At 36.3% G+C, this 25,294-nt stretch overlaps 1 protein-coding gene across 1 annotated transcript in view; it reads left to right on the forward strand.

Annotated features, from left to right (window-relative positions):
• The window catches only part of LOC121317459 (cilia- and flagella-associated protein 299), a 172,911-nt gene that overhangs the window by 46,436 nt on the left and 101,181 nt on the right, over positions 1-25,294 (forward strand). The window contains exon 3 of the mRNA XM_041253415.1: positions 21,859-21,949. Within this exon, the coding sequence (XP_041109349.1) occupies positions 21,859-21,949 (91 nt within the window). The remainder of the gene's footprint in view (positions 1-21,858; positions 21,950-25,294) is intronic.

The following is a 25,294-nucleotide window of genomic DNA, read 5'->3' on the forward strand; positions in this document are numbered from 1 at the left end:
CCAGAGGGAGACCATTGCAGTGGTGGAGTGGCAGAATAGAGGAGGAAAGCATAGTGGGGGAGGAGGGGAGGATGGTAGAAAACAAAAAACGTAAGACAGAAAGCAAGCACATTGCAAGGGGTTTAAATAGGGTTTAGCAGATATTATTTATTGGAAGGAAATAGGGAGGAAGGAGGCCTTGCTCATGTCCCCTGAATCACAGTAGTTTACAATAATAGATGTGAAAAAAGATCCAGGACAAGTTCTAGTACTTTTAAATTGGGTATTCTATGTATAACAGGACATGCTGGAATCCATATAGTTGCATGCAATACAGTAAATGAAAGTATTTCAGAATTGTGTGGGAAATTATTCACACCCTGTGACAAGTGCAAGTGGTGTGGTGAACAAAGTGAACATCCGTGTTTTATTAAACAGAAAAGGACCGCCCCTCTACCAACGATTGTATCGGGAGAACATGGCTGGCTTGCAGGCCACAAACAATAACAACAATAGGTAATCCCTAATTCACAGTCCCGTGCACGAAAGTGTGCTCTCCAATCAGTGATGTAATGGTAGTGCTTAGTAGGTTGGGTTGGCTCCGTACTCCTCCTCAGTGATACACAAAACAGACACATAACAAAACAAACAAGCAAAGCTCCGGCTGTATGTTATGTTTCAGCGCAAGGAGCCGTACTCGCACAACTGCATCCCCTTTGTACCACCAAACTCCTCCCTGCAATCAGCCCGTTGCCATGCTTTATCCAATCGCTGCCTGACCCGTGTCTGATCGCAATGGAATTGTTTAGAGTACCTCCTGTTACCCACTTTCCCCAAGACGCACCCAAAAGTCTGTACAATGCGCTTATCAGTTTGTTTTACAAGGCAAATTCGTTCTCTGCTTGTTTATTTCCCGCAATGTGTAAAAAAAACCCCAAAAAGAACATGTTTGAAAATACAGCTGTATAAGAATCATACAAAAGAGGTCTATGACAATTTATCACCAGCAATTCATCACGAGCAGTTCATCACGAGGTACAATTCATCACCTGCGACAATTCATCACAGAGTATACCTTATCATGTCACAGCTGTTTAAAACGTTACAGGTGAAAATGACCATTGGCGTGCTTGTGAGTAGTTTGAAATTTTGTTACGTCTTGTGTTAAAGTAAAAGGTTTGAAAAGCAAACTTGTTATTTTTGTTTAGTTTTTTTGTGTTTTTGTTTGTTAGTTGGGTGGTCAAGAACTAGTAAAAGTTAGTACATTATGGGTTTTATTTATGTAATTTGTAAGTGAATATGTACTGTATCTGTTATTTATGATTTAGTATAGCTATATTTTAGCACAGCTTTTATGATATATTGTGGCCTTAATCGATGAGTTATTGTTGTGATGAATTGTCGCTGGTGATTAATTGTTGGTGATGAAAAATTTGTGATGAGAAGCTGGTGATGAATTGTTGGTGAGGAAAAGTGCGTGACAAATTAACAGGATACCATACAAAAGAATAGACATAAAAAAAAAAGAGCAAGGGAAGTGAATGTAAGTACTGTACCACGCTTATTAAGTATCTATATCTATTAGGTAGCTTTTATAGTATCTATTTGTGCAGTTGGGAATTATTTCCTTCATAAAGACTATTTTATCTGTAAACACGTAACCTACATTTAAAAAAGTAAAGAAAGTAAATGTACCGGTGGAGGGTGAGTTGGATTTTTTTTTTTTTTTTTTTTTTTAGAAAGTGTCTTAGCAACAAATATACTTGAAAAGAATGTAGCCTGTACTGTAGCTGTTTTAAGTATCAGAAAAGCATGCTGCCTTTGTTCAGACATCACTCCCCATAACAGCAACATAGCAAAGGGTTTACCGTTATGTTACTAATAACGAGCGTCTACTGTGTGTGTGTGTGTGTGTGTGTGTGTGTGTGTGTGTGTGTGTGTGTATGTATATATATATATATATATATATATATATATATATATATATATATATATATATATATATACATACACACAATGTCCAAGAAACAGGGATCAGAAAGTTCAGAAAAAAAAGACTAGAAAACTGATAAACCTTTCATTTCTCTACAGTTTGCAGGAAATACAAAAATATGTTCAGTGGCAGTATGAAGTATAGTTTAGCAATGTTTAGTTTTTGAGAAAGTAAGTGTACTTTCAACAGATGATTAGCAGGTAGAAAGCAAGTGTTCAAACAGTTTCGTCATTAATTATAATAAAACAGTCAGATGTGAAGTTGTACAGTGAAGAGACTGCTTTACACACTCAAGTACAGGCTAACCAAACGTATATGACCACAGTATTCATAACATGTATTTACAAAAGACACAAAATGTTATTATTTAGTTTTCATGAGATAGTATTTATATTACAGTACCTAGTGCTGAAAAAATATAATCATGAAAATAACTACAATAAGCACAGAAAAATGAAATTAATAGAACTCAAAAAACAGAAGCCTTAAATATAAGCAACAAGTGGATGTCTTGAAAGATGGAAGAACTGACATTCCATCCAGTTCAAGCAGCAGCACGGAGAAAGTAGACATGCCAATGACTTTACTGCTGAAGGCTGTTTTTTGTATGATTACAAAATGGCTGACAGTTATGTAATGCTGTGTTTTCCACAGAATTTCTTAGTAAACCAAAATATTTCTGCAATCACAGAATTTAGTGAATTGCTGTTTTTCATGATGGTTCCTTTTGATGGCCTATTACAAACTTAGCATTTACATGTGTTCCAGCATCTGCAATTCTAGTTCTGCGGTGGGACAATGAGCTGAACTGCATTGAGGGCAAGAAACACAAAAAATATGTTTGAATTTATTTGTGGCCTCACATTTAAGTGAAGTTTATCATCATTCTGGGTGGTTTTATATGCTGTTTCATCTGTCATTTTAAAGTTGTTCTTTGTTCTTTGTCAGAAATGTAAGTCATGCTTTTATTTAAAGATTGATAGCTAATTCTTCAAAATCTGTTCATATGACTTATTAGCACTATACAGACACAAATTGTGCGAAATATATTTAAGCTCTTTTCTTTTTTAATTGACAGTGATTCAGACTAGGTAGATTTTACATTTACAAAGTTATAGAACTTATGTTTGATGGTAATTCTGCTGCAGATCTCTGGTGGCCTTGCTGCAATTAAACCATGTGACCTACAGCACTAAGTCCAGAATTCTGCTGTGTTGTAGTAATGGAAAAATTTTGCATATTCCAAAATAAAGTCAAAATAGCTGGTTGGCTGAGCTATTGGAGGCTGTATCCTTGAAAAAACTAGATTTTCAAGAAAATATGTTTGGCCATATGTAATGGGATGCTACTGTATTCCACTTACTGTAAACCTAACGTGTTATTGTATTTCCTTTAGATGTGTACAGTACATTGTTTGTATGGTATTTATGTGTGTAACATTCTTTATCGTTTTATTTCTTTGCATATTAACATGTAAAAAATATGCGTTCCAAATCCTCTAGTTTATGCTCTCAATATAATGTGGAGTGTACACTCTCTTTTTTATTAATTTTTTGCATGTGTTGGATGTGATTCATTCTACTGCTCTTGTGTTTATATGAGCTGTGTGGTGTGTGTTTATGTAAGCATCAATGAGATGGCAATGCATTGTTTATCCAAGCCACAGACCAAATCATTTTGATCCTTTAATCAGCTGAATGATGCATGATGTAGGTAAACTGATTGTGATGAAGTTATGAAAGTATAGAAATTCTAGACTAATGACATGGTAATTTGGAGAGAGGCCGATTAAAAAAAGAGTGACTTGTTAAATAACAACAAAAAATGAAAAATAAAGATTGACTAAAAACTGTGGATTTGACCTTGTATGCTTTTGAAATGATGTTATTTTGTGCCATTGCCCTGTAATAATAATAATAATAATAATATACTGATTTTATATACCACCTTTGGGAATCACAAAGCACTTTACATACATAAATGACAATAATCAAAATAATAAAACCAGCAATAAAACGTCACTATAAGAAAATTACAAGAATAAAAATGTAAACAGATAAAAACACACACAGAACTAAAAGCAATTTAAAAAGCCATAGTAAAAAGATGTGTTTTTTAAAAGAGACTTAGAAATATCTGGGGATGGAGCTTCCCTTATTGCGAAGGGAAGCATGTTCCAAAGACGAAGCGCGTAACTGGTGAACATCCGATCTCCCATTGTTCGCAGCCTTGTCTTTGGAACAACCAGCAATCTTTGGTAAATTATCAGGCATCAGTTAATTGTTGTGTATGGCAGCTCTGTCTGTCAAGTGAATCAAAAAGTAAGATGTGCTCATAAACTGGAATAAGCCAGCTGCATTATAATACATCATTGCTATTCTTTGGGGGAGCAGTAACCAAGATCTGAAGTGAGTTGGTTATTTCCAAGGTCTGTCCTTCCCCTGGGAGACGCAGGTTACTGGCTACTGTAGGGATTTGCAGATCTTATTGCAGAAGCCAGTTGAACTGGCAAGCCTTGGCAAGTGATAATTCAGATAATTGCTTTTGGCTTTATTTGACACATACTTTCTTTTTGGTGAAGCTGAAGAAGTTCTAGCATTAAGTTTGTATTTTTTTTTTTTTTTTCAGAAGCCTTGGTTATTCTAGTGAATTCATTACAGTGCCCAGTGTAACAAACCATTTGAGGTAATTGTAAATTGAATATGAATAGTTTGCTTGGTTTTATTTTAATTGCATTATGTATTGCCAGTCACATTTTTGAAGAATCATCAGGGTAAAACTTTATATAGATATTACTCCAGCTTGTCCCACCTGTGTTATTTCCATGTGGAAATCAGGGAAAAGCAGAAACTATACTGTATAGGATAAATTGACATTCACAGTAGGTACTCTTGCCAAGTTACAGTATTAGAGAAACTACTGTGACTTTATGGGAAAACAGGGATACACACACAACTATTCCAATTGCTTCAATGAAATTCTACACTACTTGTGTTTCTATAGAGATCTAAACATTCCTGTAAAAAGTCAGCAAAAGGAAATAATCTTCTTGTTTTTCATAATTTTCTGAGAGAGAGAGAGAGAGAGGTTGGTTGATACAGTATACATAAATAAATATTGACTTATATATTTTGTTTAAATGTAGCTGATACAACATAAGTAAATAAGTAACAAATAAATAACAGAACATGTTTTTGAAGTTCATACCTTATAGTAAGCAAAGTTTTTCTCTGTCTCTGTCTGGTTTGCAACTGCTGCATAATCCAGTTTATATCCTGCCCATCATATTTGTTTTCATCAAATTGAATTTGTTTGAATTTCAGAAAGTCTGAAACCAGTGAAGGTGATGTTTTAATCAGAATTTTAGTGTTCTTCATCTTTCTGTTGTAGTGTTGTAAAATTAGAGTATGCTATTCACTCTGTAGTATTGGATACAAAAAAGTTATCTTTTAACACCTGTTGTATAACTAGTTGATACACAGATAAAATATGTTCAAGTGCCGGGGCAGCTGACAAGTGAATAGCAGCTGTAGTTTGTGTACTTAGAACATGTGAATGACTTGTCTTTATATTTAAAGAGATTTTGCTTTCCTTAGTTGTTAAATAAATATTTAAAACCAGCACGAGAGACAACATTTTTATTTGTTTCTTACAGGACTTGTTCCCCGTAATTCCCTCTTTTGATAAATGCCATGCATTTCTTACTCTGAATTGAATCTATTATACAGTTTTTATTAACTACATTGCACTGACCTCGTACTTATCATACTTATATTTTTATGTGTATAGATAGATGGATAGATAGATAGGTAGGTAGGTTAATGTGATTATGTCAAATCTACATATGTGTTTCTCTTGGCTCAAATTCCTGAAATCCTTGTCATTTTCTCACAGTGTTTATGATGAGCCTTTGTGAGATCTTAAAATTTACATAATCATCATGTGATACCTCCCTGTACAGAATATTAAAAAATAAATGTTTATAAAAAATATCCAGCAGAAACAAATTGGAATTCCAATGAAACTCAATGGGAAATGTTCCACTTGCATTATGATACACAACAACGTAAATGAAGACCATATGTAAGAGTACGTGATACAGTATATTATTTTTTTAAGTCCACTGTTGGAGATAATAATTTATAAAAATAATCTTGTTGCCATTGATTTAGCAAATTGTAGTTTTTGTATTAATGTAGGACTGAAATTCCAAAACATAGTTATATAAGTTGTGGCAACACCTGGTATTGTATCTGTGCCACTTTGAAGAGGGCAAATAAAAAATAAAAAAATTTAAAAAAGCAGCTTACTTTGAAATTATTGACCAAGCTTTTGAAATCATACCTTTGTTCGAAAATGACTACAGTAGAGACTTTAACCCACATAAATAAAGAGGAAGGCTTTTTGAGTCAATAACCACATTAGAATTCCATAATTAAGACCTTGACATAATTTGAGAATATTCCATCAGAATGCATTTGGGTGTGAGAGAAACACTGACTTTGTCATTTAGTGCTAATGAGATTTAATACTGTAGGGAACACATGTCGTGTGGCTTTATGGCATTCTGGACAACAGCCTTACCTCTAAGAACATTTTGGACAATATTGGTGTGTGCCAAGCATCTTGTGAGGTGAAATTGTGTAGTACTATAGCTAGTGTAGCAAATTTGTGGAAAGTGATTAAGCTGTCAAATCCTTATTTTTATTTATTTTCTAAGCAGAAATGTCATTGGGAACACATTTGGTGTACGATCAATGGCAGGGGTATGATTCAGTTACACCCTCCTGCTTGCAGTCTATTAAAAAAATATGTTGCATTCCAGTTTTGTCTCTTTTCAATAGTAGCACATTTTCAGATTTCTGTTTTTAATTTTACTGTCAGTCATATATCAGATGTGGTTTAGGGACAGCATTTTTAAATGTCATTATAGAAAGCATGTTTTTTTATTAGAGTTTTTATTTCCTTCCAATAATATATGTTCTGAAGGATTGTTTTTTAAAGGCTAAAACACAACAAACATATCATTTTTGAATGATGTTTTTCCAAATAACATCTTTAATAGTGCTTCATTTGTCATTCCATAATGTGGAATGGACTTTCAATGTGCCAAAAACTAGGCCCTCAGTGCAACCGTTCTCAATGTCAAAGCCTGCAATAAAAAGTAAGCATTTTCATAGTGGACATGTCTTTTTGTCCTGCTTTGTGTGTTTTTTTTTTTGTATAATGTGCACTAAAGTAAAGATTTGTGGTTGATGAAACACTGTTGATCTGCACTACCTGTTTTAAAATAATAAATGGCACACAATATATACCCAGATACACCAATCCAGCTACTTCTGCTGTTAATTCAGATCAATTACTCTCTGTTTCAGTGGTCTGCATTACATTACCTGCAGATGGGCAGTTTAGATTGGTTTGACAGGCAAACAAATCCATGGCTTAACAGACATTCTTTGTAACAAAGGGTATCGAATTAATCATTGTCAATCTTGTTGTACTAATACCAATGAACTAATTAGTATTCAAAACTCTGCCAGATTTTTTGCACTTGTACTTCTCTGTTTCATGTTAATTCTGAAATGCCAGACTGCATACAACTGATTCTGTCAAGAGTGTTTCCTACTTGAACAGATCTAAACAATTCTGTAAAGGCTGCCAAACACCAGATGCGATGCGATTTTTTCATTGGGCGACAAGATACTTTCGCGACAACACACCAAAATCCACACAGAGGCGATGCGACAGGTTTGAAAACTGCCAGATCTATGCAACTATTAAAAATGGCTATTGTCAAAACTATGATCAAGACTTGTATGTATTCGGAAACATGATGTTGAAATTATTTCTACTGGCAGTATTTCAATATATATGGCATTAAATCATACCAGGCTTATCCGGTTCCTTCTAAGTGGACTCCCAAATACTGTCTTTCAGATTTGTGTCTTTATAATTGTGATGGCCTTTTTCCACCATCATTTTAGATACTGCTTTACCCTGCTGGACCACGTGCATTTAAGCTGTTCTCTGATTGGTTAATTCTCTAGTTGTCGCATAATATATTACAAAAAATCAGATTCAGTCTGTGGCAGAGCACAGCTCTGCTCTTTAGAAATTGGCAGGGATGGGGTTAAATTCCCCTACCTGCCTTGGTTCATTGTGTTGAGGTGGCTGGGGTTGATTAGATGATTAGTTTAATTAACGATCAATCAGCGCCCAGCCACCTGACATAAAAGGAGGCCTCTGCTTTTCATTTGGGAGGAGGGAGCTGAGGAAGCAGGTTGGTGTTTTGGTGTTTGTGATTTTTGAATGTTTTTGAATCCAGTGAAGGCATTGCCCAGCCTAGAAACCTTTATTTTTGTGAGTGTATTTTTGCTTTATTTTGTTTATTTTGTGTTTAAATTGCTTTGTTTTGGCCCTTGTGCCCTTTCATTTTTGTGTTTATAATAAAATAGTTATTTTTTTGAACTCCAGACTGTCTCTGGGCCTCTATCCACTCACCAGCCTGCCACACAGTCCTATTTATTTCACATTGCTCCAGTGTTGCCCTGGTGTAGCTGCTGCATCACCTTTGAAAAGTATAGGTTCTATCGCTGCAAAGTTCTGCTTGTCACATCAGGTCTGGTGGGTAGCAGCCTTAAGTCTTAGAGTATTTTTGTATGCAAAACATGGGCTGCCATTTTTCAGCATGCATTGTCATATTGAATTGTGGGCTGTGTCCAAAGTATAGGTTGGATTGTCACTGCTACAGTCCTAGTTAAAACCCATTATGCCTTAATAATGTATTGTACTTTACATCTCATGATACCTATAAGTGACATCTGTCCCCTATGACATTTATGAAGCATTATAATTGACGTGGTGTCTGCTCATTGAGGTCTTACGGTTCCTGCCATCTGCAATGGTTCTAGGAATCTGTCCTATGCAGAGTGAATAACTATAATTAATTCTAGTATAATTATGTGTTTCTTTCTACTATTATCTGTATTCATTATGGGCACCCACCTGATCTCACCTGAACTTCAATTTTTGTCAAAAAAGATGACCTTGCAGCTAAATGAACAGACTGTACAGAGTCACTCACATGGTTTGAGGCATGGCACACTAAAATTCTGTGACCTTACAAGAAAGTAAAATTGTATGGTAAAATGAATCAACATTTTTTTACTCCAAGTTTAAACAACATAATGACCTCAAAAGCATCAAATGGCTATTACAACAGTATCTGTAGTTAAAGGTCTAATTCAGCTGATATTATTATTTTCCAGTTCTAGATATTACACTTGTAGTATATATAACTGCACTCTTACACTCTGATAATATTATTTATATTTTTTAATATTATAAATTGTTAGGTTAGGAGTGGGGACTCTATGGAATGCGTTACAAGCCACACCATTGATCACCTTAATCACTGAGATCCTTTAAGAACCGACAAACATTGATTGTTTATAAAATGTCTTCTGTACCTTTGCATTGCACTTGAACAACTTGGTATGGGTATGAAGTATCTTTACTGTAATTCTTTTTTTGAAACTTCGTAAATTATAATTTTTGTATTCCTGGTGACTTTTTAAAACCCAGAAGTTTAAAACACCAATCTGGTACCAAGTTCAGCAGGTACACACACTATTAACTGCCCCTGCCCGTTGCGAATGTAATTATTAGATCGGTAAGAAATAGAGCTTAGAACAATGGTGCATTCGATGAGTGCAGAGATTTACAGAGGTGCAGGTTAATGGTGACAATCTGGTGAACCAGCCAAATTAGAGAGAGAAAACATATTGAGAGCTACAGAATATTGAGCCAAAAAACATTTGAATGGCTGAAACAGGAAATAATATTCAAAGTAAAACTTTAGATATTACAGAACGCCTTGCAAAGTTTACAAGAAATGCAATATGTTACTTCTGGTGTCTCCCAAGTATCCCAGCATTGTATTTTTAAACAAATGACTGACTCATTTACATTTAATCACACATCATGGAGCAAAAATCAACTGTGCAACACATATTTTGGAATATTCGCCAAGAGAAAAAAATAAAATCTTCTCAGGATTGCACAGTATCCAAGATAAAGCTCCCTCCTGCAGCAATGCTGGTTGTTGGTTCCCATAAGACACCACACATTTCAATCAAAGCACCAGCATTGTTGCAGGAGGGAGCATGACCAAGATACACTACATTGTTTAGAAGAAAACATCTTCTCACAAACAGTCCCAAGTAAAAGTTGAAAAAAAAAGTAATTATCCAATTTAAAGGATACTGCAAAGGTAATGTGTTTCTTGTAAACACTGCAGGGTTTTTCTGTAACACTTTAACAGGAATATTACAGTAGTCGAGATAGCTGTGGTATTTACCCATACCTGTACCAAGTTACTCTTTTAAAATGCATATTTTATTTTAGATATTTGATCCTATAGGTTCTTGAAATACAAATACATATAAAGTTGTGTTATTTCTTGATATACAGTACTGTACAGCACACCAACAGAATACCAAATCTTTACATTTTAGCCCTTTTCTGCCTTTTCATTCCCATCTTCATTGTCTAGAAAGGTCAGGAATACACTGAAAGCATGCTGGTCATATTAAATTCTTTGAGAGCATTGTGGCATTTTGAAAAGCCTTTCACCTGATCCTCTGTAACCTGAGTTGAACAATCCTGCATGCTTATTACCACAGAATGGGGCTTTGGGACTCATTAGAAATATTAAATCCACAGGCAAGCACAGGTGTATGACTTCTGGCTTTAAACTCATTTGCATAATTGCAACCATATAATTGAAGTCATGAGTGGTCAACCATCCATGCAAATAGATCAGAGAAACTTATTTAGCTACAGCCAGTAAAGCCTTTGCACCTAGTGTTTTAATAACATTTCAGTTGCAAAGCTGATTACCACATCTGGTGCTCCTGGGGACCATACAGGTGAAAGTTCTTGAAGTTAAATCTTTTAGGCTGCCCCTCAAAGGAATGATAATCTTCTTTATTGTGTGCTTCATCTTGAGGCCTGTCACTGTGGCTTTAATATGATCTTTTAGTCAAACCAAGTTTATGAAAAAAAAGAATGTCCCATCCAGAAACAGTTTGTTACCAACAGTTTGTTCAACAATTATTTCTACTTTATGAAACCACTATTGATTTATTTTTTTGTTAATATCCTTTCCAAAACACATACATTATGTGATATCAATACACCTTTAAACCAGGGGATGGCCATTTACTTAATTCACATCCACACATTATTTAGGTAGCATGAATAGGGTATTAATAAATAAATATTCTTTACAAGTATTCTACGGGTGGTTTCACAAAGTAGGTAAATAGTTTTCGAAGTGTACAATCAGTTTGAATTAGCTAAATAAATCAAGTAATTGTTGACATGATAATAACTAAAACTAATAGTTTAAAATATATAAAATGCCAGATACGATAATCCTAATTATAAATGTATGTTTGTCTAAACAACATATATTGCAGTAATATCGCTAAAGGTTGTAATTCCATCCGGAATCTTTTGCAGAAAAAAAGAAATGTTGCTCATGAAAATCCAAGAAAGCAGTTTTTAAAACTGTATTATTCTGGGTAATACTTCAAGTGCACACAGATGCTAAAAGTATGCAATGCCCATACTCATGAAACTGAATGTGAATAATGCCTTGAGAAACTCAGCAACATCCTATGGTGTTTTTTGGTATTCAAAATCCTATCAAGCCTCTCTGGAATGTGCTGAACATGAAAATACACATACAATCACCTGAATAAAGAGTATCCCTGTCAGACATATCTGTAAAATGGAAAGTTACAGAATTTTTATTTTCTGTGTTCACTAAAAAGTCATGGAAATTGTTCTGTACCTTTATGTGCGCTTACTGCTGTATGCGGCATATAGCTACGTGGAATATATTGTATATTCTGCTGATTGTGATTACATGATATGGGATAGGGGTGTGTAGACAACCCATTAATCGTACTGATACTCATAAACAACTGCTCGTACAAATACTCTGTGGCAGAGCAAAGCTCTGCCCTTTTTAAATTGGCAGGGATGGGGTTAATTTCCCCTACCTGCCTAGGTTTATTATGTTCAATTGGCTAGGGTTGATTAGTTGATTAGCTTAATTAAGGATCAGTCAGCGCCCAGCCACCTGGCGTAAAAGGAGGCCTCTGCTTCTCATTTGAGGGGAGGGAGCTGAGGAAGCAGGTTGATGTTTGTGGTTTTTGTGATTTTTGTGATTTGTGAATTCTAAATCCAGTGAAGGCGTTGCCCAGCCTGGAAACCTTTATTTTTGTAAGTTTGTTTTTTGTACTAGTTTTTTTTGTGTGTGTGTTTAAATCCCTTTATTTTGCCCTTGTGCACTTTTATTTTGTGTTATTTATAATAAAATAGTTATTTTTTTGAACTTCAGACTGTCTCTGGGCCTCTATCCACTCGCCAGCCTGCCACATACTCGCACTTGGATGATGTCACTGGAAGTGGGAGGGGATAAAACCTAGAAGTGTTGTTAGAATGTTATCAGAAGGTGACAAGTGTTTTAATGTTTATGTAACAATGCTTTTTTATTGTTTTAAAGTCCTAATGTATTATCAAATTATATGGGATGTCTTAATGGGGTGGTGATTAATGTACATAGCAAAGTGGAGATCGAGACCTGATTGGAAATCCGCAAGATGTATTTATTTTATGTATTATTTATTAATTAGTTACTTGTGGGATTATTGTGTACAGTACATAGTAAAGTATGATGAGATCAGCTAAGTCTGATGAGATCCACCAGAGAAGACAGCAAATCTGCAAGACATACTATTTATTATTTGTTATTAAGGAATTTTAGGTATTTATTTGCGATTCAGGTGCTTGTGTACAAAAAAGAAAAGATACTGGCTAATGGTTGCTTATTGAATCTGCAGCCCCAAAAATGCACAAACACACACGTTTTCCAAAAAGTGGTATTTGATGTATCTCTGATTAAAAAAAAAAAAGCACCAAAACATGTCCCTTTAAACACTGCACACAACTTATAGTTGGATATCGTTGTTAGATGTGGTGTATTTAATTATATTATTTTATTGCGTGTTGTTGCTGATGAGAACCGCACCAGCGTCGCTCTGTCTCTGACTCAGGACCCGCCAGCGTTCCATCTGTGGAATTACCCCCTCACCGCACACACGCTGTGTCTGCTGCTTATTGTGTTGTATTGGTAATGAGAACCGCATCGGCGGCGCTCCATCTCTGACTCATGATCCGCCAGCGTTCCGTCCGTGGAATTACCCCCTCACCGTGCACACGCTGTGTCTGCTGCTTATTGTGTTGTGTATTGTATTGCTAATGAGAACCGCATTGGCGGCGCTCCATCTCTGAGTCATGATCCTCCGCCGCTCCGTCTCCCACTCAGGAATTGTTGCCTCACTGCTCACACACCGGCCCTGCTGCCGATGAATTGCATCACCACCCGTTCCGTCCCAGATTCAGGAATCGCTGGCTGCTTACTCTGCTCACATGCTGGATCCTCTGCTGCGGAGTCGCATCGCCACACCTGCCATCTCAGAATCAGGAATCTCTGGCTGCTTACTCTGCTCACATGCTGGATCCTCTGCTGCGGAGTCGCGTTGCCACACCTGCCGTCTCAGAATCAGGAATTGCTGGCTGCTTACTCTGCTCACATGCTGGATCCGCTGCTGCCGCTCCTTACCGCACCGCCCCGTCTCTGACTCGGGAAACGCCGGATTCTGGAACTCTGCTTTGCACGCTTGCGTTTAATGGAAAGCTCTTTGTCTTGTTTGGTTTGTAAAATGCTTTATTCAAATAGTAAAAGGTTGTAGCAGGGAGAGATCTGTGCTGACTGCTGGCGCTTTCACAAGGCTGCAGGAAGAGGGCGGCAGTCGTCCAACAACTGCCTGTGAGTCATGGCAGTGACACAGGGAGGTGGGAAAGTGGGTGTGTGGACTTTCCCCCTCTCTGAATGGCTGAGAGGCGAGTCTTGGGAGATTGTTGGTCCTATAAAATAACGCTCTGTTGTTTCCTCAGGTCTGCCCTTATAGACGCGCTGAGAGTGCGGAAACTCTGGTCCCTGACCGAGAACCAGCCGGGAGAGAAAAAGAAACAAACGTGTCACAGCGAGACAGTGAGGGCGGGGAACCCTTGGGCAGACCCCTTAAAAGTCTAGTGGAGCAGGCTAGGTAGCCGGCAGCGTAGGACGGAGATCCGGGTCGCACGGGCAGCGGCGACCAGGATATTGCTGCAGAGTGCAGCACCTTTTGTTTGTAGTTTTATTATTGTGTTATTTTTCCCTTGTTATTTTTGCCTTCTGTTTTCATTATTATTTCTTTGAGCACCTGCAAGGGCGCCGGTATTGTGTGTCATCGCTTGGTATGCCCGTGGTTCTGTTTACCATCGTTGGTAAATCAGACCACGGACACACAGCGGCATCTGCGGGATAAAATTAAAAATAGCACCCCGAAAATAAAACTGGGCACCTGTGCGGTGTTGCCAAATCCACCTGTCTGTCTCCTGTGTCAGTGAATTACCCACCACCCTTCTACAAAGGTATCCAAAATAACAATCTTCAATACATGAATCCAAAGGATCCCTAGGTCTGACACCAGGCACCGAGCTCATTACAACTTTTCATTCACATTTCCCAGGGTTAAATAGCCATACTTCTGCCTCTAGTCCCAGTAACAGGCAACCTATAGAAGGTAAGACATCCTTATCAAAACTCTGATTGGTCAAAATCCTACAGAGCTTGGCTCCACTCAGTCTGATCTCACGCTGTGACTAGATGGTTGTCAAGTGTACCGCAGCGTGTGTGACTAATGCTTTTGCATTGTTCCATTCAATCTTATTGTACATAATTGTAACAAACTAACATCCAGTAATATCTGATTACAACATCATAGGGTACATGAAAACTAGCATTCATTTGTGTTCAAGGATTACAGATAATACTGCATATATTTGCCTTTTAATGCAGTGTTTTTACTGGTTATTGTCAAGTGTGAAATACCTGCAATATAATAATAATAAAACATAGCTAATTTGCTTACACAACTCATGCCATAAAAAAAAGCCTTAAAAGCTAATGCAAAACAGACAATAGCTTGTACGTGCAAATAAAATTAAAAGTGGAGTTATTAGGTATCATTGTTTACAATTGTGGAGGCACAGTCTCTACAGTGGCTCTCAAAAGTATTCACCCCCCTTGGACTTTTCCACATTTTATTGTGTTACAACATGGAATCAAAATGGATTTAATTAGGAGTTTTTGCCATGGATCAACACAAAAAAAGTCCATAATGTCAAAATGTGGAAAAGTCCAAGGTGGGTGAATACTTTAGAGAGCCACTGTATGGTCAAAGTTCATGCTTGATTCATTTAGTATAAGGTGACTCATTTATTATCTTGTTCTCCTTTTCTCCATTGAAAGATGTGCTCAGGTTTTCATATGGGTCTCCACGACTCCAGCCACAGGACATAAGTTGAAAGAGTTTTGGCCATGCCTGTGGTCCCAGTGCATGTTTGACCTGCAGTTGTACATATTGTCTTTGTTTAATGCACTTAGTGTTTTAGTGTCTTCTTTACCATTTTCATAGGAGGGTCCCATCTGGCTTCCGTTATTATGTGGAGAGAGAGAGAGATCGAGTGTAGTATATACTGTTATGCTGTCTTTATAACTTTCACTTGTGAAATGTGATACCATTTTATTTATTTTATGATAATGATTCCCACATGCACATTGACCTTGTCGGTTACCATGTATGGACTGCCATTTTGGGGTGAGGGGTCTCTTTGGTATAAAAACCCTGGTCATTATGCTATCTGCTATGTTCATTTCAGATTTATTAATTGTTACATATTTGCAGTCATTTTCAGCTTGTATTATTAATACCAGCTTCGATTTTGAGCTGTGTTAATCTGTTCTGCATCTGTGTCAAGTACTCAAGTTTTGTTTTATTTGAGTGCCTACCAGGTCAATTGGATTAGGATCATAAAATTCACAGACAGTTAAATACACCAAGGCAAACACACAAAATGAATACTTCAACATAAAGGCAGTTTGATGCTAGTAACATAGCTTGGTACTTTTATAGTACTGACTTTGTGTTTCATTATTATTTGTTATTATTTGTTTTCCATTCAAAGAAAATGTTATCTCCCTGCTCAGATCAGGCATGAACTAAACAATCATTAATAAAAATAATAAAATAAAAATCTCAAAATTACCTATTTATTTCTAAGATGTTGCTTTACGTCCTCACTTTAGCAAAACCAGTCTAACCCAAACAATCATTAAAAAACAACTTCTTAAAATTACCATTACTCTACTTTTGAAATTGCATATTATAGCTCTTATCTATTCTATGTTTTGTCATTATTAATTTTACTGCCAGAGTCCTTCCACCATGTGTTTAATTCCTGTTCGGTTTTACACTCGAATGAATACAATCCTTTTTTTTCCTTGTTTCTTTTAGTTTGATTCGTTTTGATTAGTGCTTGTTCTACATAAGATATACTATTGGCCATTTTAATTTGATTATTTTTCCTTGTATCAATTACTTGGAAGTGCCATGAGAGGGCCTCTCAGCGACCGAGTCTTATATATCAATCCTGGGAAATATAGTCTGGGGAGGTGATTGCAAAAGCCTACCTGCCTGTCCACCAGGATTTTAAATTTACATAACTCTTGTTTGCCTCAGTGAGACTTATGATAATAAATGTTAACATTACCATGGCTTTTTACCAAGGATTGTAATTCACGTGACTCTGTTCCCTCAGCAAGTCTTACGGTTGAGATTTTGACGTCACCTGGCTCTTCACCAGGATTTACAATTTGCTGCTATTCTTTTTTCTTTACTTATTCTTTTATTTTGTCTGGGGTCTCTCCACTGAGAGATTCTACCCCGAGTAACTCGACTCACTAATTCTTTGCCTTTCCCTTTCCTTTCACTGTATGTATGGTTATTCAAAAACTGACTCACCAGATGAGATAATGAAGCTGACGAATCTGAAATCACACACCGTGAAACGTCGTTAAGGGTTGCTTTTCGGGAATCCCGGGTTTCAGCACCAATCTGTTGTGAAAAAATGAATTGATTCAAAAGCACTTTATATACAAGAAAGGTATACCTCCAATACAATCATATCAGCACAAGTTTCAAACTGACTTCGGACAAGGCCTCAATACAGTTCAATGCATGATATGTTTGTTTCAGAAAATAAGGCTATCCATGGAGTCAATTCGAAAGAGATGAAAAGACTAACAAACTTTTATAATGTTTTATATTTATACCTTTGTAAGCAATTGGTGATTCCACTCCCATTGGTCTTACTTCTGGCCAATGATGATTGCGGGGGAAAGGGGGGGGGGGGGGGGGGTGTTGCACTCTGTCCATGGCATTTTGCTTACCACATTGTACATAGCAGGGTGCATCAATCTTGTCTTTCAGTTCCCCTCCTCCATATCACACTGTCTCTGCTAGTCTCCTGCCTTTTGATGTTTAGCTCAAACACCCATCTGTGGTTTTGAGTCATGTTAGGCTATGCAAAATTTCACGTAGCTGGTTTTGCCGATGGGAAGTGAAAAGACTTGAAACTTACACAACACTGGATAGAACATTTATTGTGGAGTACTGTGTTGTTTGCAAGCTCACTAAATAACTACAAAAGGAACCTGATGGAACTAATCATGTGCATCATGCAGATGTTTATCTGCACATTTAGCTGCAAGTTATTTATTTAGCTATTATTACTTGTATTATGCTAATTGTCACCATGTATTGTCCAAGTTTTCTGTTAACATTCTTGAACAATTTAGTCAGAAGTTAGAATAAGTCATATAAGCACTGATCAGGCCGATACTGAACTTATTGGCTTGACATTCTGTCTTTAAATTTTTTTCAAGTCCATTTTTTCTTCATAAGAAGGGTGGTTTAATCTAGGGAAGGGTTTAAACCATAACTGTCGTTTCTGGTGTGTGCTTCGAGCATCTTATTCAGGATATTTTGAAAATCACAGACTAAAACTAAGAACCCCTGAATTATGACAACACTTTACATTTATCTTACTGTGTCCAGTGATGTTCACTGCTTAAACTAATGCGTTGTTGTTTTCTTCCTTTTGTATCTGGATAACAACACAATAACAACATCCTAGAATGTGACTTAAAGCTGTTCATCAATAGTTATCATGCTGCCATCTCATCATATTGCATCGTCTTGCTTGCAGAATGCTTAACTAATCTCTAATTAAATTATTCATGTTATAGCAAATTTACATTCTCACCCTGTCAAGTTGAGAATAACTTTGCAAAGTCCTGGTGCTGACCCGCAGAGCCATAAACAGCTTATACACTAGTTAACTGGATGATGTACTAATCCTACTACTTTACCAAGCATAACCTTCTGTCTTTTGACACCAGGTTTCTGGTTTCCATAACCAGATGGGGTTCAATCCTATGAAAATGCTGTGTTCTATCAATAAAGGAAATATTACTCGTTTGGTTACTCAACAAGTTCTCAGAACAACTCATTTCCATTACCCATTTAAATAAATAGTCAATGGTTTGCCATGATGTACAGCATCCTATGTATCCATATTACAAGAGGAGAGTGTGATCTGATGCAGGACTTGCTATTATTGGATGGCCATCTGTTTTAAAGTTTCTGTCTGGGTAAAGGGGTGTATGGGGTGTATTAAACCGGCAAAAGTTATCTTACTAAAAGAGGAAAACTACAGTGGTTGGTAAGAATATAATAAAGAGTGTTGCAGTCTAGGAAATCATGTGGCTATGTGTCTAGAAATAGATTGTACTGTAAACATAAAATGCCAAGATGCATTGTAGTCTAAACTGTTAGAATACTGGGATGAATGTCACCCAATGCTGAGGTTGGCATGTGCAGAGCCCTAGCCGTGGCAGCAGGAAGCTTGTTGCCATGCCATTTTATTGGCATCGAAATACCATAAAGAAACTAGTACAAATTTTGGACAACCATTTTGCCTAGTTTTTTTTTTTCTCCGTGTCTTCATTCATTCTACCTTGAAGACTTCTCTTCAAAATGATTTTATACATGTTTTTTTGGTATTCAGGGCTGTCTTTGTGGACAGTACATTTAAGATAACCAAGATACTGTAAATTGATGTTTTTGTTTTATTGTTAAACGTTATTGATTAAGACAGGATATCTATGTAGTCTTGTAAAACCACCTGAATGTGTATTCAGTATGGACATTTAAAATGTAGCCTTCCTGTTTAAAAAAACAAGCATTCTTTTTCAACACAGACAGCATTTAATGGCAAACTGCAAACCACAGTAAAAAGGTTCTCAATTACTTGTTTACTGGTTAGAGTAGGGTTTTGCGAACTTAGCATTGAGCTGATGAAGGTTTAGCACAGTGACTTTTGGATGAGTGACAGGCTCTATCGCTATTAGTTCACTGTTAACTGTTTGAAACGTCAGTGCCAATGTTTTGTCAGGTGTGGAAGCCTCAGTGTTGTCCAAAACTGTGTTTCCATGGAAACTGTCCAACTAAAAGTCTAAAAAGCTGTCATAATAGCATAAAAAAATATTTTAATCCATCGAAGATTTAGTTTAATGGTACCTACAGTTGCCTGAATGACTTGTGCATTTTATTTAACAATGCTTTGGAGTACTACTGTATGATGAAAAAAGACAAGACTGTTATGAAGAATAAGATGACAAAGATTTGTAATACAGCTTTTATGAGAGCCCATTATTCAATATATTGCAGTATATTTTGTTTCTGAAAGGACAGCTTTAGCAAAATGTTTTCTATCCAATGCCCTTTGTAGATATAGGTTATATTTAAATATAATCAGGTATGGAATAATTTACATTATATAGTTTCTTACAGTATGCGGTATGAAATAAGCATGTCAAGACTGGCCCCATGGTCACAATTAAATTTTTGTGTTCTTGGGGGGATTTCTCCCCTATGGGGGGAGAGAAGGGCAAAAAAGCCACTTTTGCATCATTCACACTGGTGTTGCTTCAGGTAAGTAATTTATATTGCATGTATTGCATAACAAGTATGAATATGAATGACTTATAGCTGCTAAACAGAACCTGTGCATGTGTCTACTATTCTATTTATCTGCACTATCCTTTACCATTGCCTGACGTGAAGCTTCTACTTTATACTTTCTTTATCAAAGCTGTGTTGTGTGCACTGCCACTAGAATGTTTCATTGTAGAGGTTTTGTAACAGTGGCTTGCAAACTTTACAGTTGCATAGAGACTGCAGACTGAACATTTGACTACTATCATTATTAAGATCTAGCCATGGGTAAATCTTCAGCCAATCTGCTTTGCCTTTTCCTTCACTGGCAACACTTGTTTATGTTTTATTATCACATTTTGCTTTACATTCTTTGTTTAACAATAGTGGCTCCGGCAAACTTTTTTTGCCTTTATCAGAACAGTCAGCTGCCTCATTGTTGCAAGGTGCTTTTCTTTTTAACTTGTGCCCATTTTGTCTTGTCATGCCTCATTGTCTTTTTAAAGTTATAAAGAAAAGCAACTCTCAAAGTCACCTCTTGCAAAGTAACACGAGGGTCTTGAATCCCAGGTTTTTCAATACTGTTTACTTACTGCAATAGACTAAGAGATTAAAGTCTCACATCATTTGATATATCCAGCAGTACTTAGAATAGTGCATCCCATACTCTAAGTTGCAGATATGTGGGAGCAACTTGGAAAATGCGTGATTCCCGCAATCCCACATTGAAATTCAAGCCCTGAGTACATATACAGTATATATTGTCTATATTGGGGGAATTCACACCATGTTCTGTCACTGAGAGGGAGAGAAAAGTTAATGTACCCTGTTCCTTTACAAGTAGTAAAATGAAGTAAACAGCACAAACACACACACACACACACACACACACACACACACACACACATATATATATATATATATATATATATATATAATTTTACTTTTGTTTGGGTTTTTTTGGCTGCTTCGCTTTCCCCTAGGGAGCGCTCCCCCTGTTGAGAACCACTCGGTAAATGTGGAGGACTAGCCACCACAACACCTCACACCAGCTGCCCATGCACAGTTCACCCTGAGTTGCCATGATTGCAAGTTCTTGAAGACCCTGACGAACGTGAACCAAAGACCACTAAAAACAAGCTGGCCTCCCCCCATACAAACCAAGCTGCATCAACAAGAGTCAAAGCTGCCACAACAGCAGAAAACACCAGTGGAGCCCCGGAGTAAACCGCTGATGCTCACTACATCAATATGCATTGTAATTTTTGAATGTTTCGAAGACTTTTGCACAGCAATATATATATATATATATATATATATATATAGAGAGAGAGAGAGAGAGAGAGAGAGAGAGAGAGAGAGAGAGAGAGTATTTAACAGCTTGTGTTTAAATGATGATCTGTCTACATAGTACCTAAGTACATTTAAAACCATATCAGAGTTTCAAACAAGAGGAGTCTCTTCGACTCACCCTGCTCCTAGTAGCTGATATATTCTTAAGGGATTCTAATGACTCAGCAGCAACAACAAGTTTGTCAATTTTCTACAGATCACTGCAATCACAGTACCGCTTAACACCATGCATTGGCAATGGTGAGAAAATGTCCTGTTTTGAGCCAACATTATACTTCAGGTGGACTGGTTTTGACACAGACTTTTACTGAGGCCCAAGAAAAAATAAAAGAATAGCAGTTGTCTGCATTTAGTAGCAATTTAATGAAAAAAGTCAGTTCCACTGAATAATAATAATAATAATAATAATAATAATACCAAACCAGTGACAACACAAGGAAAACATTGTGCTGTTAAGGACGGTTCTAAAATATTTTATGACAAATCTAAAAATAATTTTAATGTTGTCTTTTCCAGAACACTGGCAAGTGCAGGAAAAGAACTCAAAGATAACTTCCTGAAAGCCCTGGCACAGCGAGAGGAAGCCAACCGCAGTGGGAAAATGACCGTGAGTACATTACTAGAAGCTGCCTCTTGCTGCATTTTATTGGTTATGTAAAGGGAATCCCCAAAGAAGTTTGAGCAATAACAATATGTAACAGTAATTATTACAGTTACAATGTTACATTTTCAATCAATGTGTTTGTTCTGGAACTGGACTTTTATGTAGGTGTTTATTTTTTTTCTTACAGCATTGTACAGTATGATATCTCTGTATGCTCTCAACAGTTTTTGCAGCATATCTTAGAGTGGTGTGGTAAGATCTTTAGTAACCACGATGATAGTGCTCAAAAAGCATCCCCCCCCCCCCCCCCAACATATCAAGCAGATCAGTTAAAACCAGTGAGCGTGTTTTTTAATGCTACTTTCATACAGGATCAGTGCATTCATTTCATTTTACTGGTATCATTTTAAAAGAAACACATCTTATTGAAGACATGTGTTTTCATTGTTAATGTCTCTGCTCTCTAGCCAAAGAAATATCTCGGTTTGCATGTCATTCTTTCATGCTTTAACCTGGAGAATGAATTTCATGTTTTTAAATTTAAAAATGTTAATATTTTGTTTACTGTATAACATGTGCTTCGTTAAAAACTACCAAAGTGTAACCTGCCATACCTTGCAAATGTAAATGCAACTTACATTTGTGGAATCATTTCATTGGCTTTAAAAGAGAGAGTTTTTATCACCTAAAACCGTGTTTTAAAAGAAATTACAGCCATTGGTAAGCTGAAGAAAGAACACTAATGATGATGTCAACTTTTGATAATTACTACATTTTGGTGACTGGCCTCATGTCAGTGTTGTTGAATGTAGTATACCAGTGCCTTTACTCCTGCTTGGCAATACATTACAAATAAATGTATTTTCATATTAAGTATGTGCTGTAGCTGTATTTATTTGTATTTACTATGTATTTACTTTAAAGCGTTGCAACATTTTCTAAATAGTAAGCTTCAATGCCTGATAAGAGGGACACATAATAAATGGAAGGTATGAACTATTTATTTTTTCCCTCATATGGATGATCATCAAAAGAGTTCCCTCAGGTTCGCTGTGAGGGCTGTTTTTAGAAATAGGTTTATTCTGACAGAATGTATAATGTGTAGGCTTCTATTTTGTCTGGATCTTGGATGGGAAATCAAGGCAAACTGGGTAATTTCTTACAACAAAAAGACAATATTTATAAAGCATTATCACTGTTGAATTGGTGCCATTTTAACAATTCTAAGCATTAAAATAAACACAGAAATTCTTCTAGGTGGTACTCTGTGCTTCTGAAAGGGAAAAGGAATAGGATCCCTTCTGGACTTGCAGGAAAGCAAGCAAGAAGTAAAATATGACCTTCCTTTGTCTGCACCTTTGGGATTTGTAATTATAAGATCAAATGAGGTGCAGTGAAGGAGTATAGCAGAACCTACAGACACACATTTTCCCACTGAATGTTGACAGTGTAAACAGTCTCATGCATAAGCCGTTCTGGCTTTTTAAACTTGCGTTATTGAAGCTGAAAAAAAAGGGCTGGTAACAGCTTGTTCCTTTCACAGGTATTCAAAGAAACCACTGTAGCTGACTCAGAAAAAGCTGTGAATCAGACAGTGTCTAATATCTCTCTTCCTAGATTTAAAAAAAAAAAAAGAAAATCTATGGAACAAAATATAGTTTTGTATGTCACCAACAATATTATGCTGACATGATCTTTTCCCCCTTTCTCTTTTTTCCAATGAAGTGCTTCCTCTGATGAAAAAGTGTGCTTTAAAATGTTTATTTTCATTCTCTCTCACTCCCGCTCTCATTTTTTGTTAAACTGTACCCACATTAAACCACTTAATACCCCTGCTTTAGGAAACTGTATGAGTAACGTTGGCAAACTTAATACAGTTTGACAAGCTTGAACCAAGTTATGTTTATTTTCTTCAAATGTATTCCAGCCAACCATGTATCAATGTATGTGCATCTTAAAAAATATACTGTCCATATTTTGGCTATGCATTGTTTATTTCCTTAGCAATTAAAAAAAAAAAAAATGTTGTAGTTAGTTGTATTTTTTAACATTAAAAAGTACTACATATGTTAACACACTGCCACATTTATCAAAATGAAACAGTTACAAAATAATCACTTCTATATAAACATTGTGTACTATGCATAGTCTGTATTAGTGTCCTTGCCCATTTAAATCTTGTCTAAAATACCCAATGGGCAGGATGAAGGGAATTATCTATCAATTGTACAGCTCTGGCCAAACGTTTTGCAACACCCTATAGAATTAACTAATTTTTCTTCATAAAGTTGAATGAAACCTGCTGAATAATGTTACGTTAACATATTGAATTACATACCGCTTGGTAGTATTCCATATGCTTAACGAAAAACTGACAATATTTTTTAAATGGACATATCGAAATCTAGTATTTATTTATTTATTTATTTAATTTATATGACGCCTTTCATGTCGTGGAATCTCAGCGCACTTCACAGGCAGTATGTCTCATGATCAAAAAACAAGACAGAACAATATAATCACACAATTAACAAAATACAATGACATTAATAATGACAATACATAGCAAATATCTAGATAGGGCAATTAAAACAAACAACAAAAAACACAGGTACAATAAGTAAAAATAAATAAATAAGAATAACAAATAAAATACAAAGTTAGCAGATAAAAATAGATAACAGCAAATTTATATCTCGATTAGGTTAAAAAAAGCTGATCTATAAAAATGAGTCTAATCTTGATTTAAAAATCCTGACCAAAGCAGCATCTCTACTAGATGATGGCAAAGAGTTCCACAGCTTGGAAGCATTAAAATAAAACACACTTTCTCCTCTCCTTTTCAATTTTACCATTGGGAGTTAAGTTCAGCGTTAGCCGATCTTAATGTGCGCAGAGGTTTATATGGGGACAGAATCTCTTTTAGGTTCTCTGGTGCTAAGCCATTTAGTGCTTTATATGTTAATTATAATATTTTAAAATCAATTCTAAAATGTATTGGAAGCCAGAGCAATGAGGCCAACACAGAAGCTATATGAGCCTGTTTTTTGGTTCTAGTCAGAGCCTTAGCTGCTGCATTTTGAACAAGCTGTAAACGTGGTAAGACATCATGTGGAAGTCCAGCATAAAAAATATAAAGCATTGCAATAATCAAGACTTACTGAAACAAAAGCATGAATTAGTTTCTCAGCATCAGCCAAAGAAAGAAAGGACCTAATTTTAGCAATGTTATATAGGTGATATGTGGAATATGTGCCTCAAAACTCAAACCGGAATCAAATATAATCCCCCAGTTTCTTACATCAAATTTTATATTAGAGGTCAGGTTGCCCAAATCATTTTTGCAAG

This window comes from Polyodon spathula, chromosome 1, assembly GCF_017654505.1.
Source record: "Polyodon spathula isolate WHYD16114869_AA chromosome 1, ASM1765450v1, whole genome shotgun sequence".
Lineage (NCBI taxonomy): Eukaryota > Metazoa > Chordata > Actinopteri > Acipenseriformes > Polyodontidae > Polyodon > Polyodon spathula.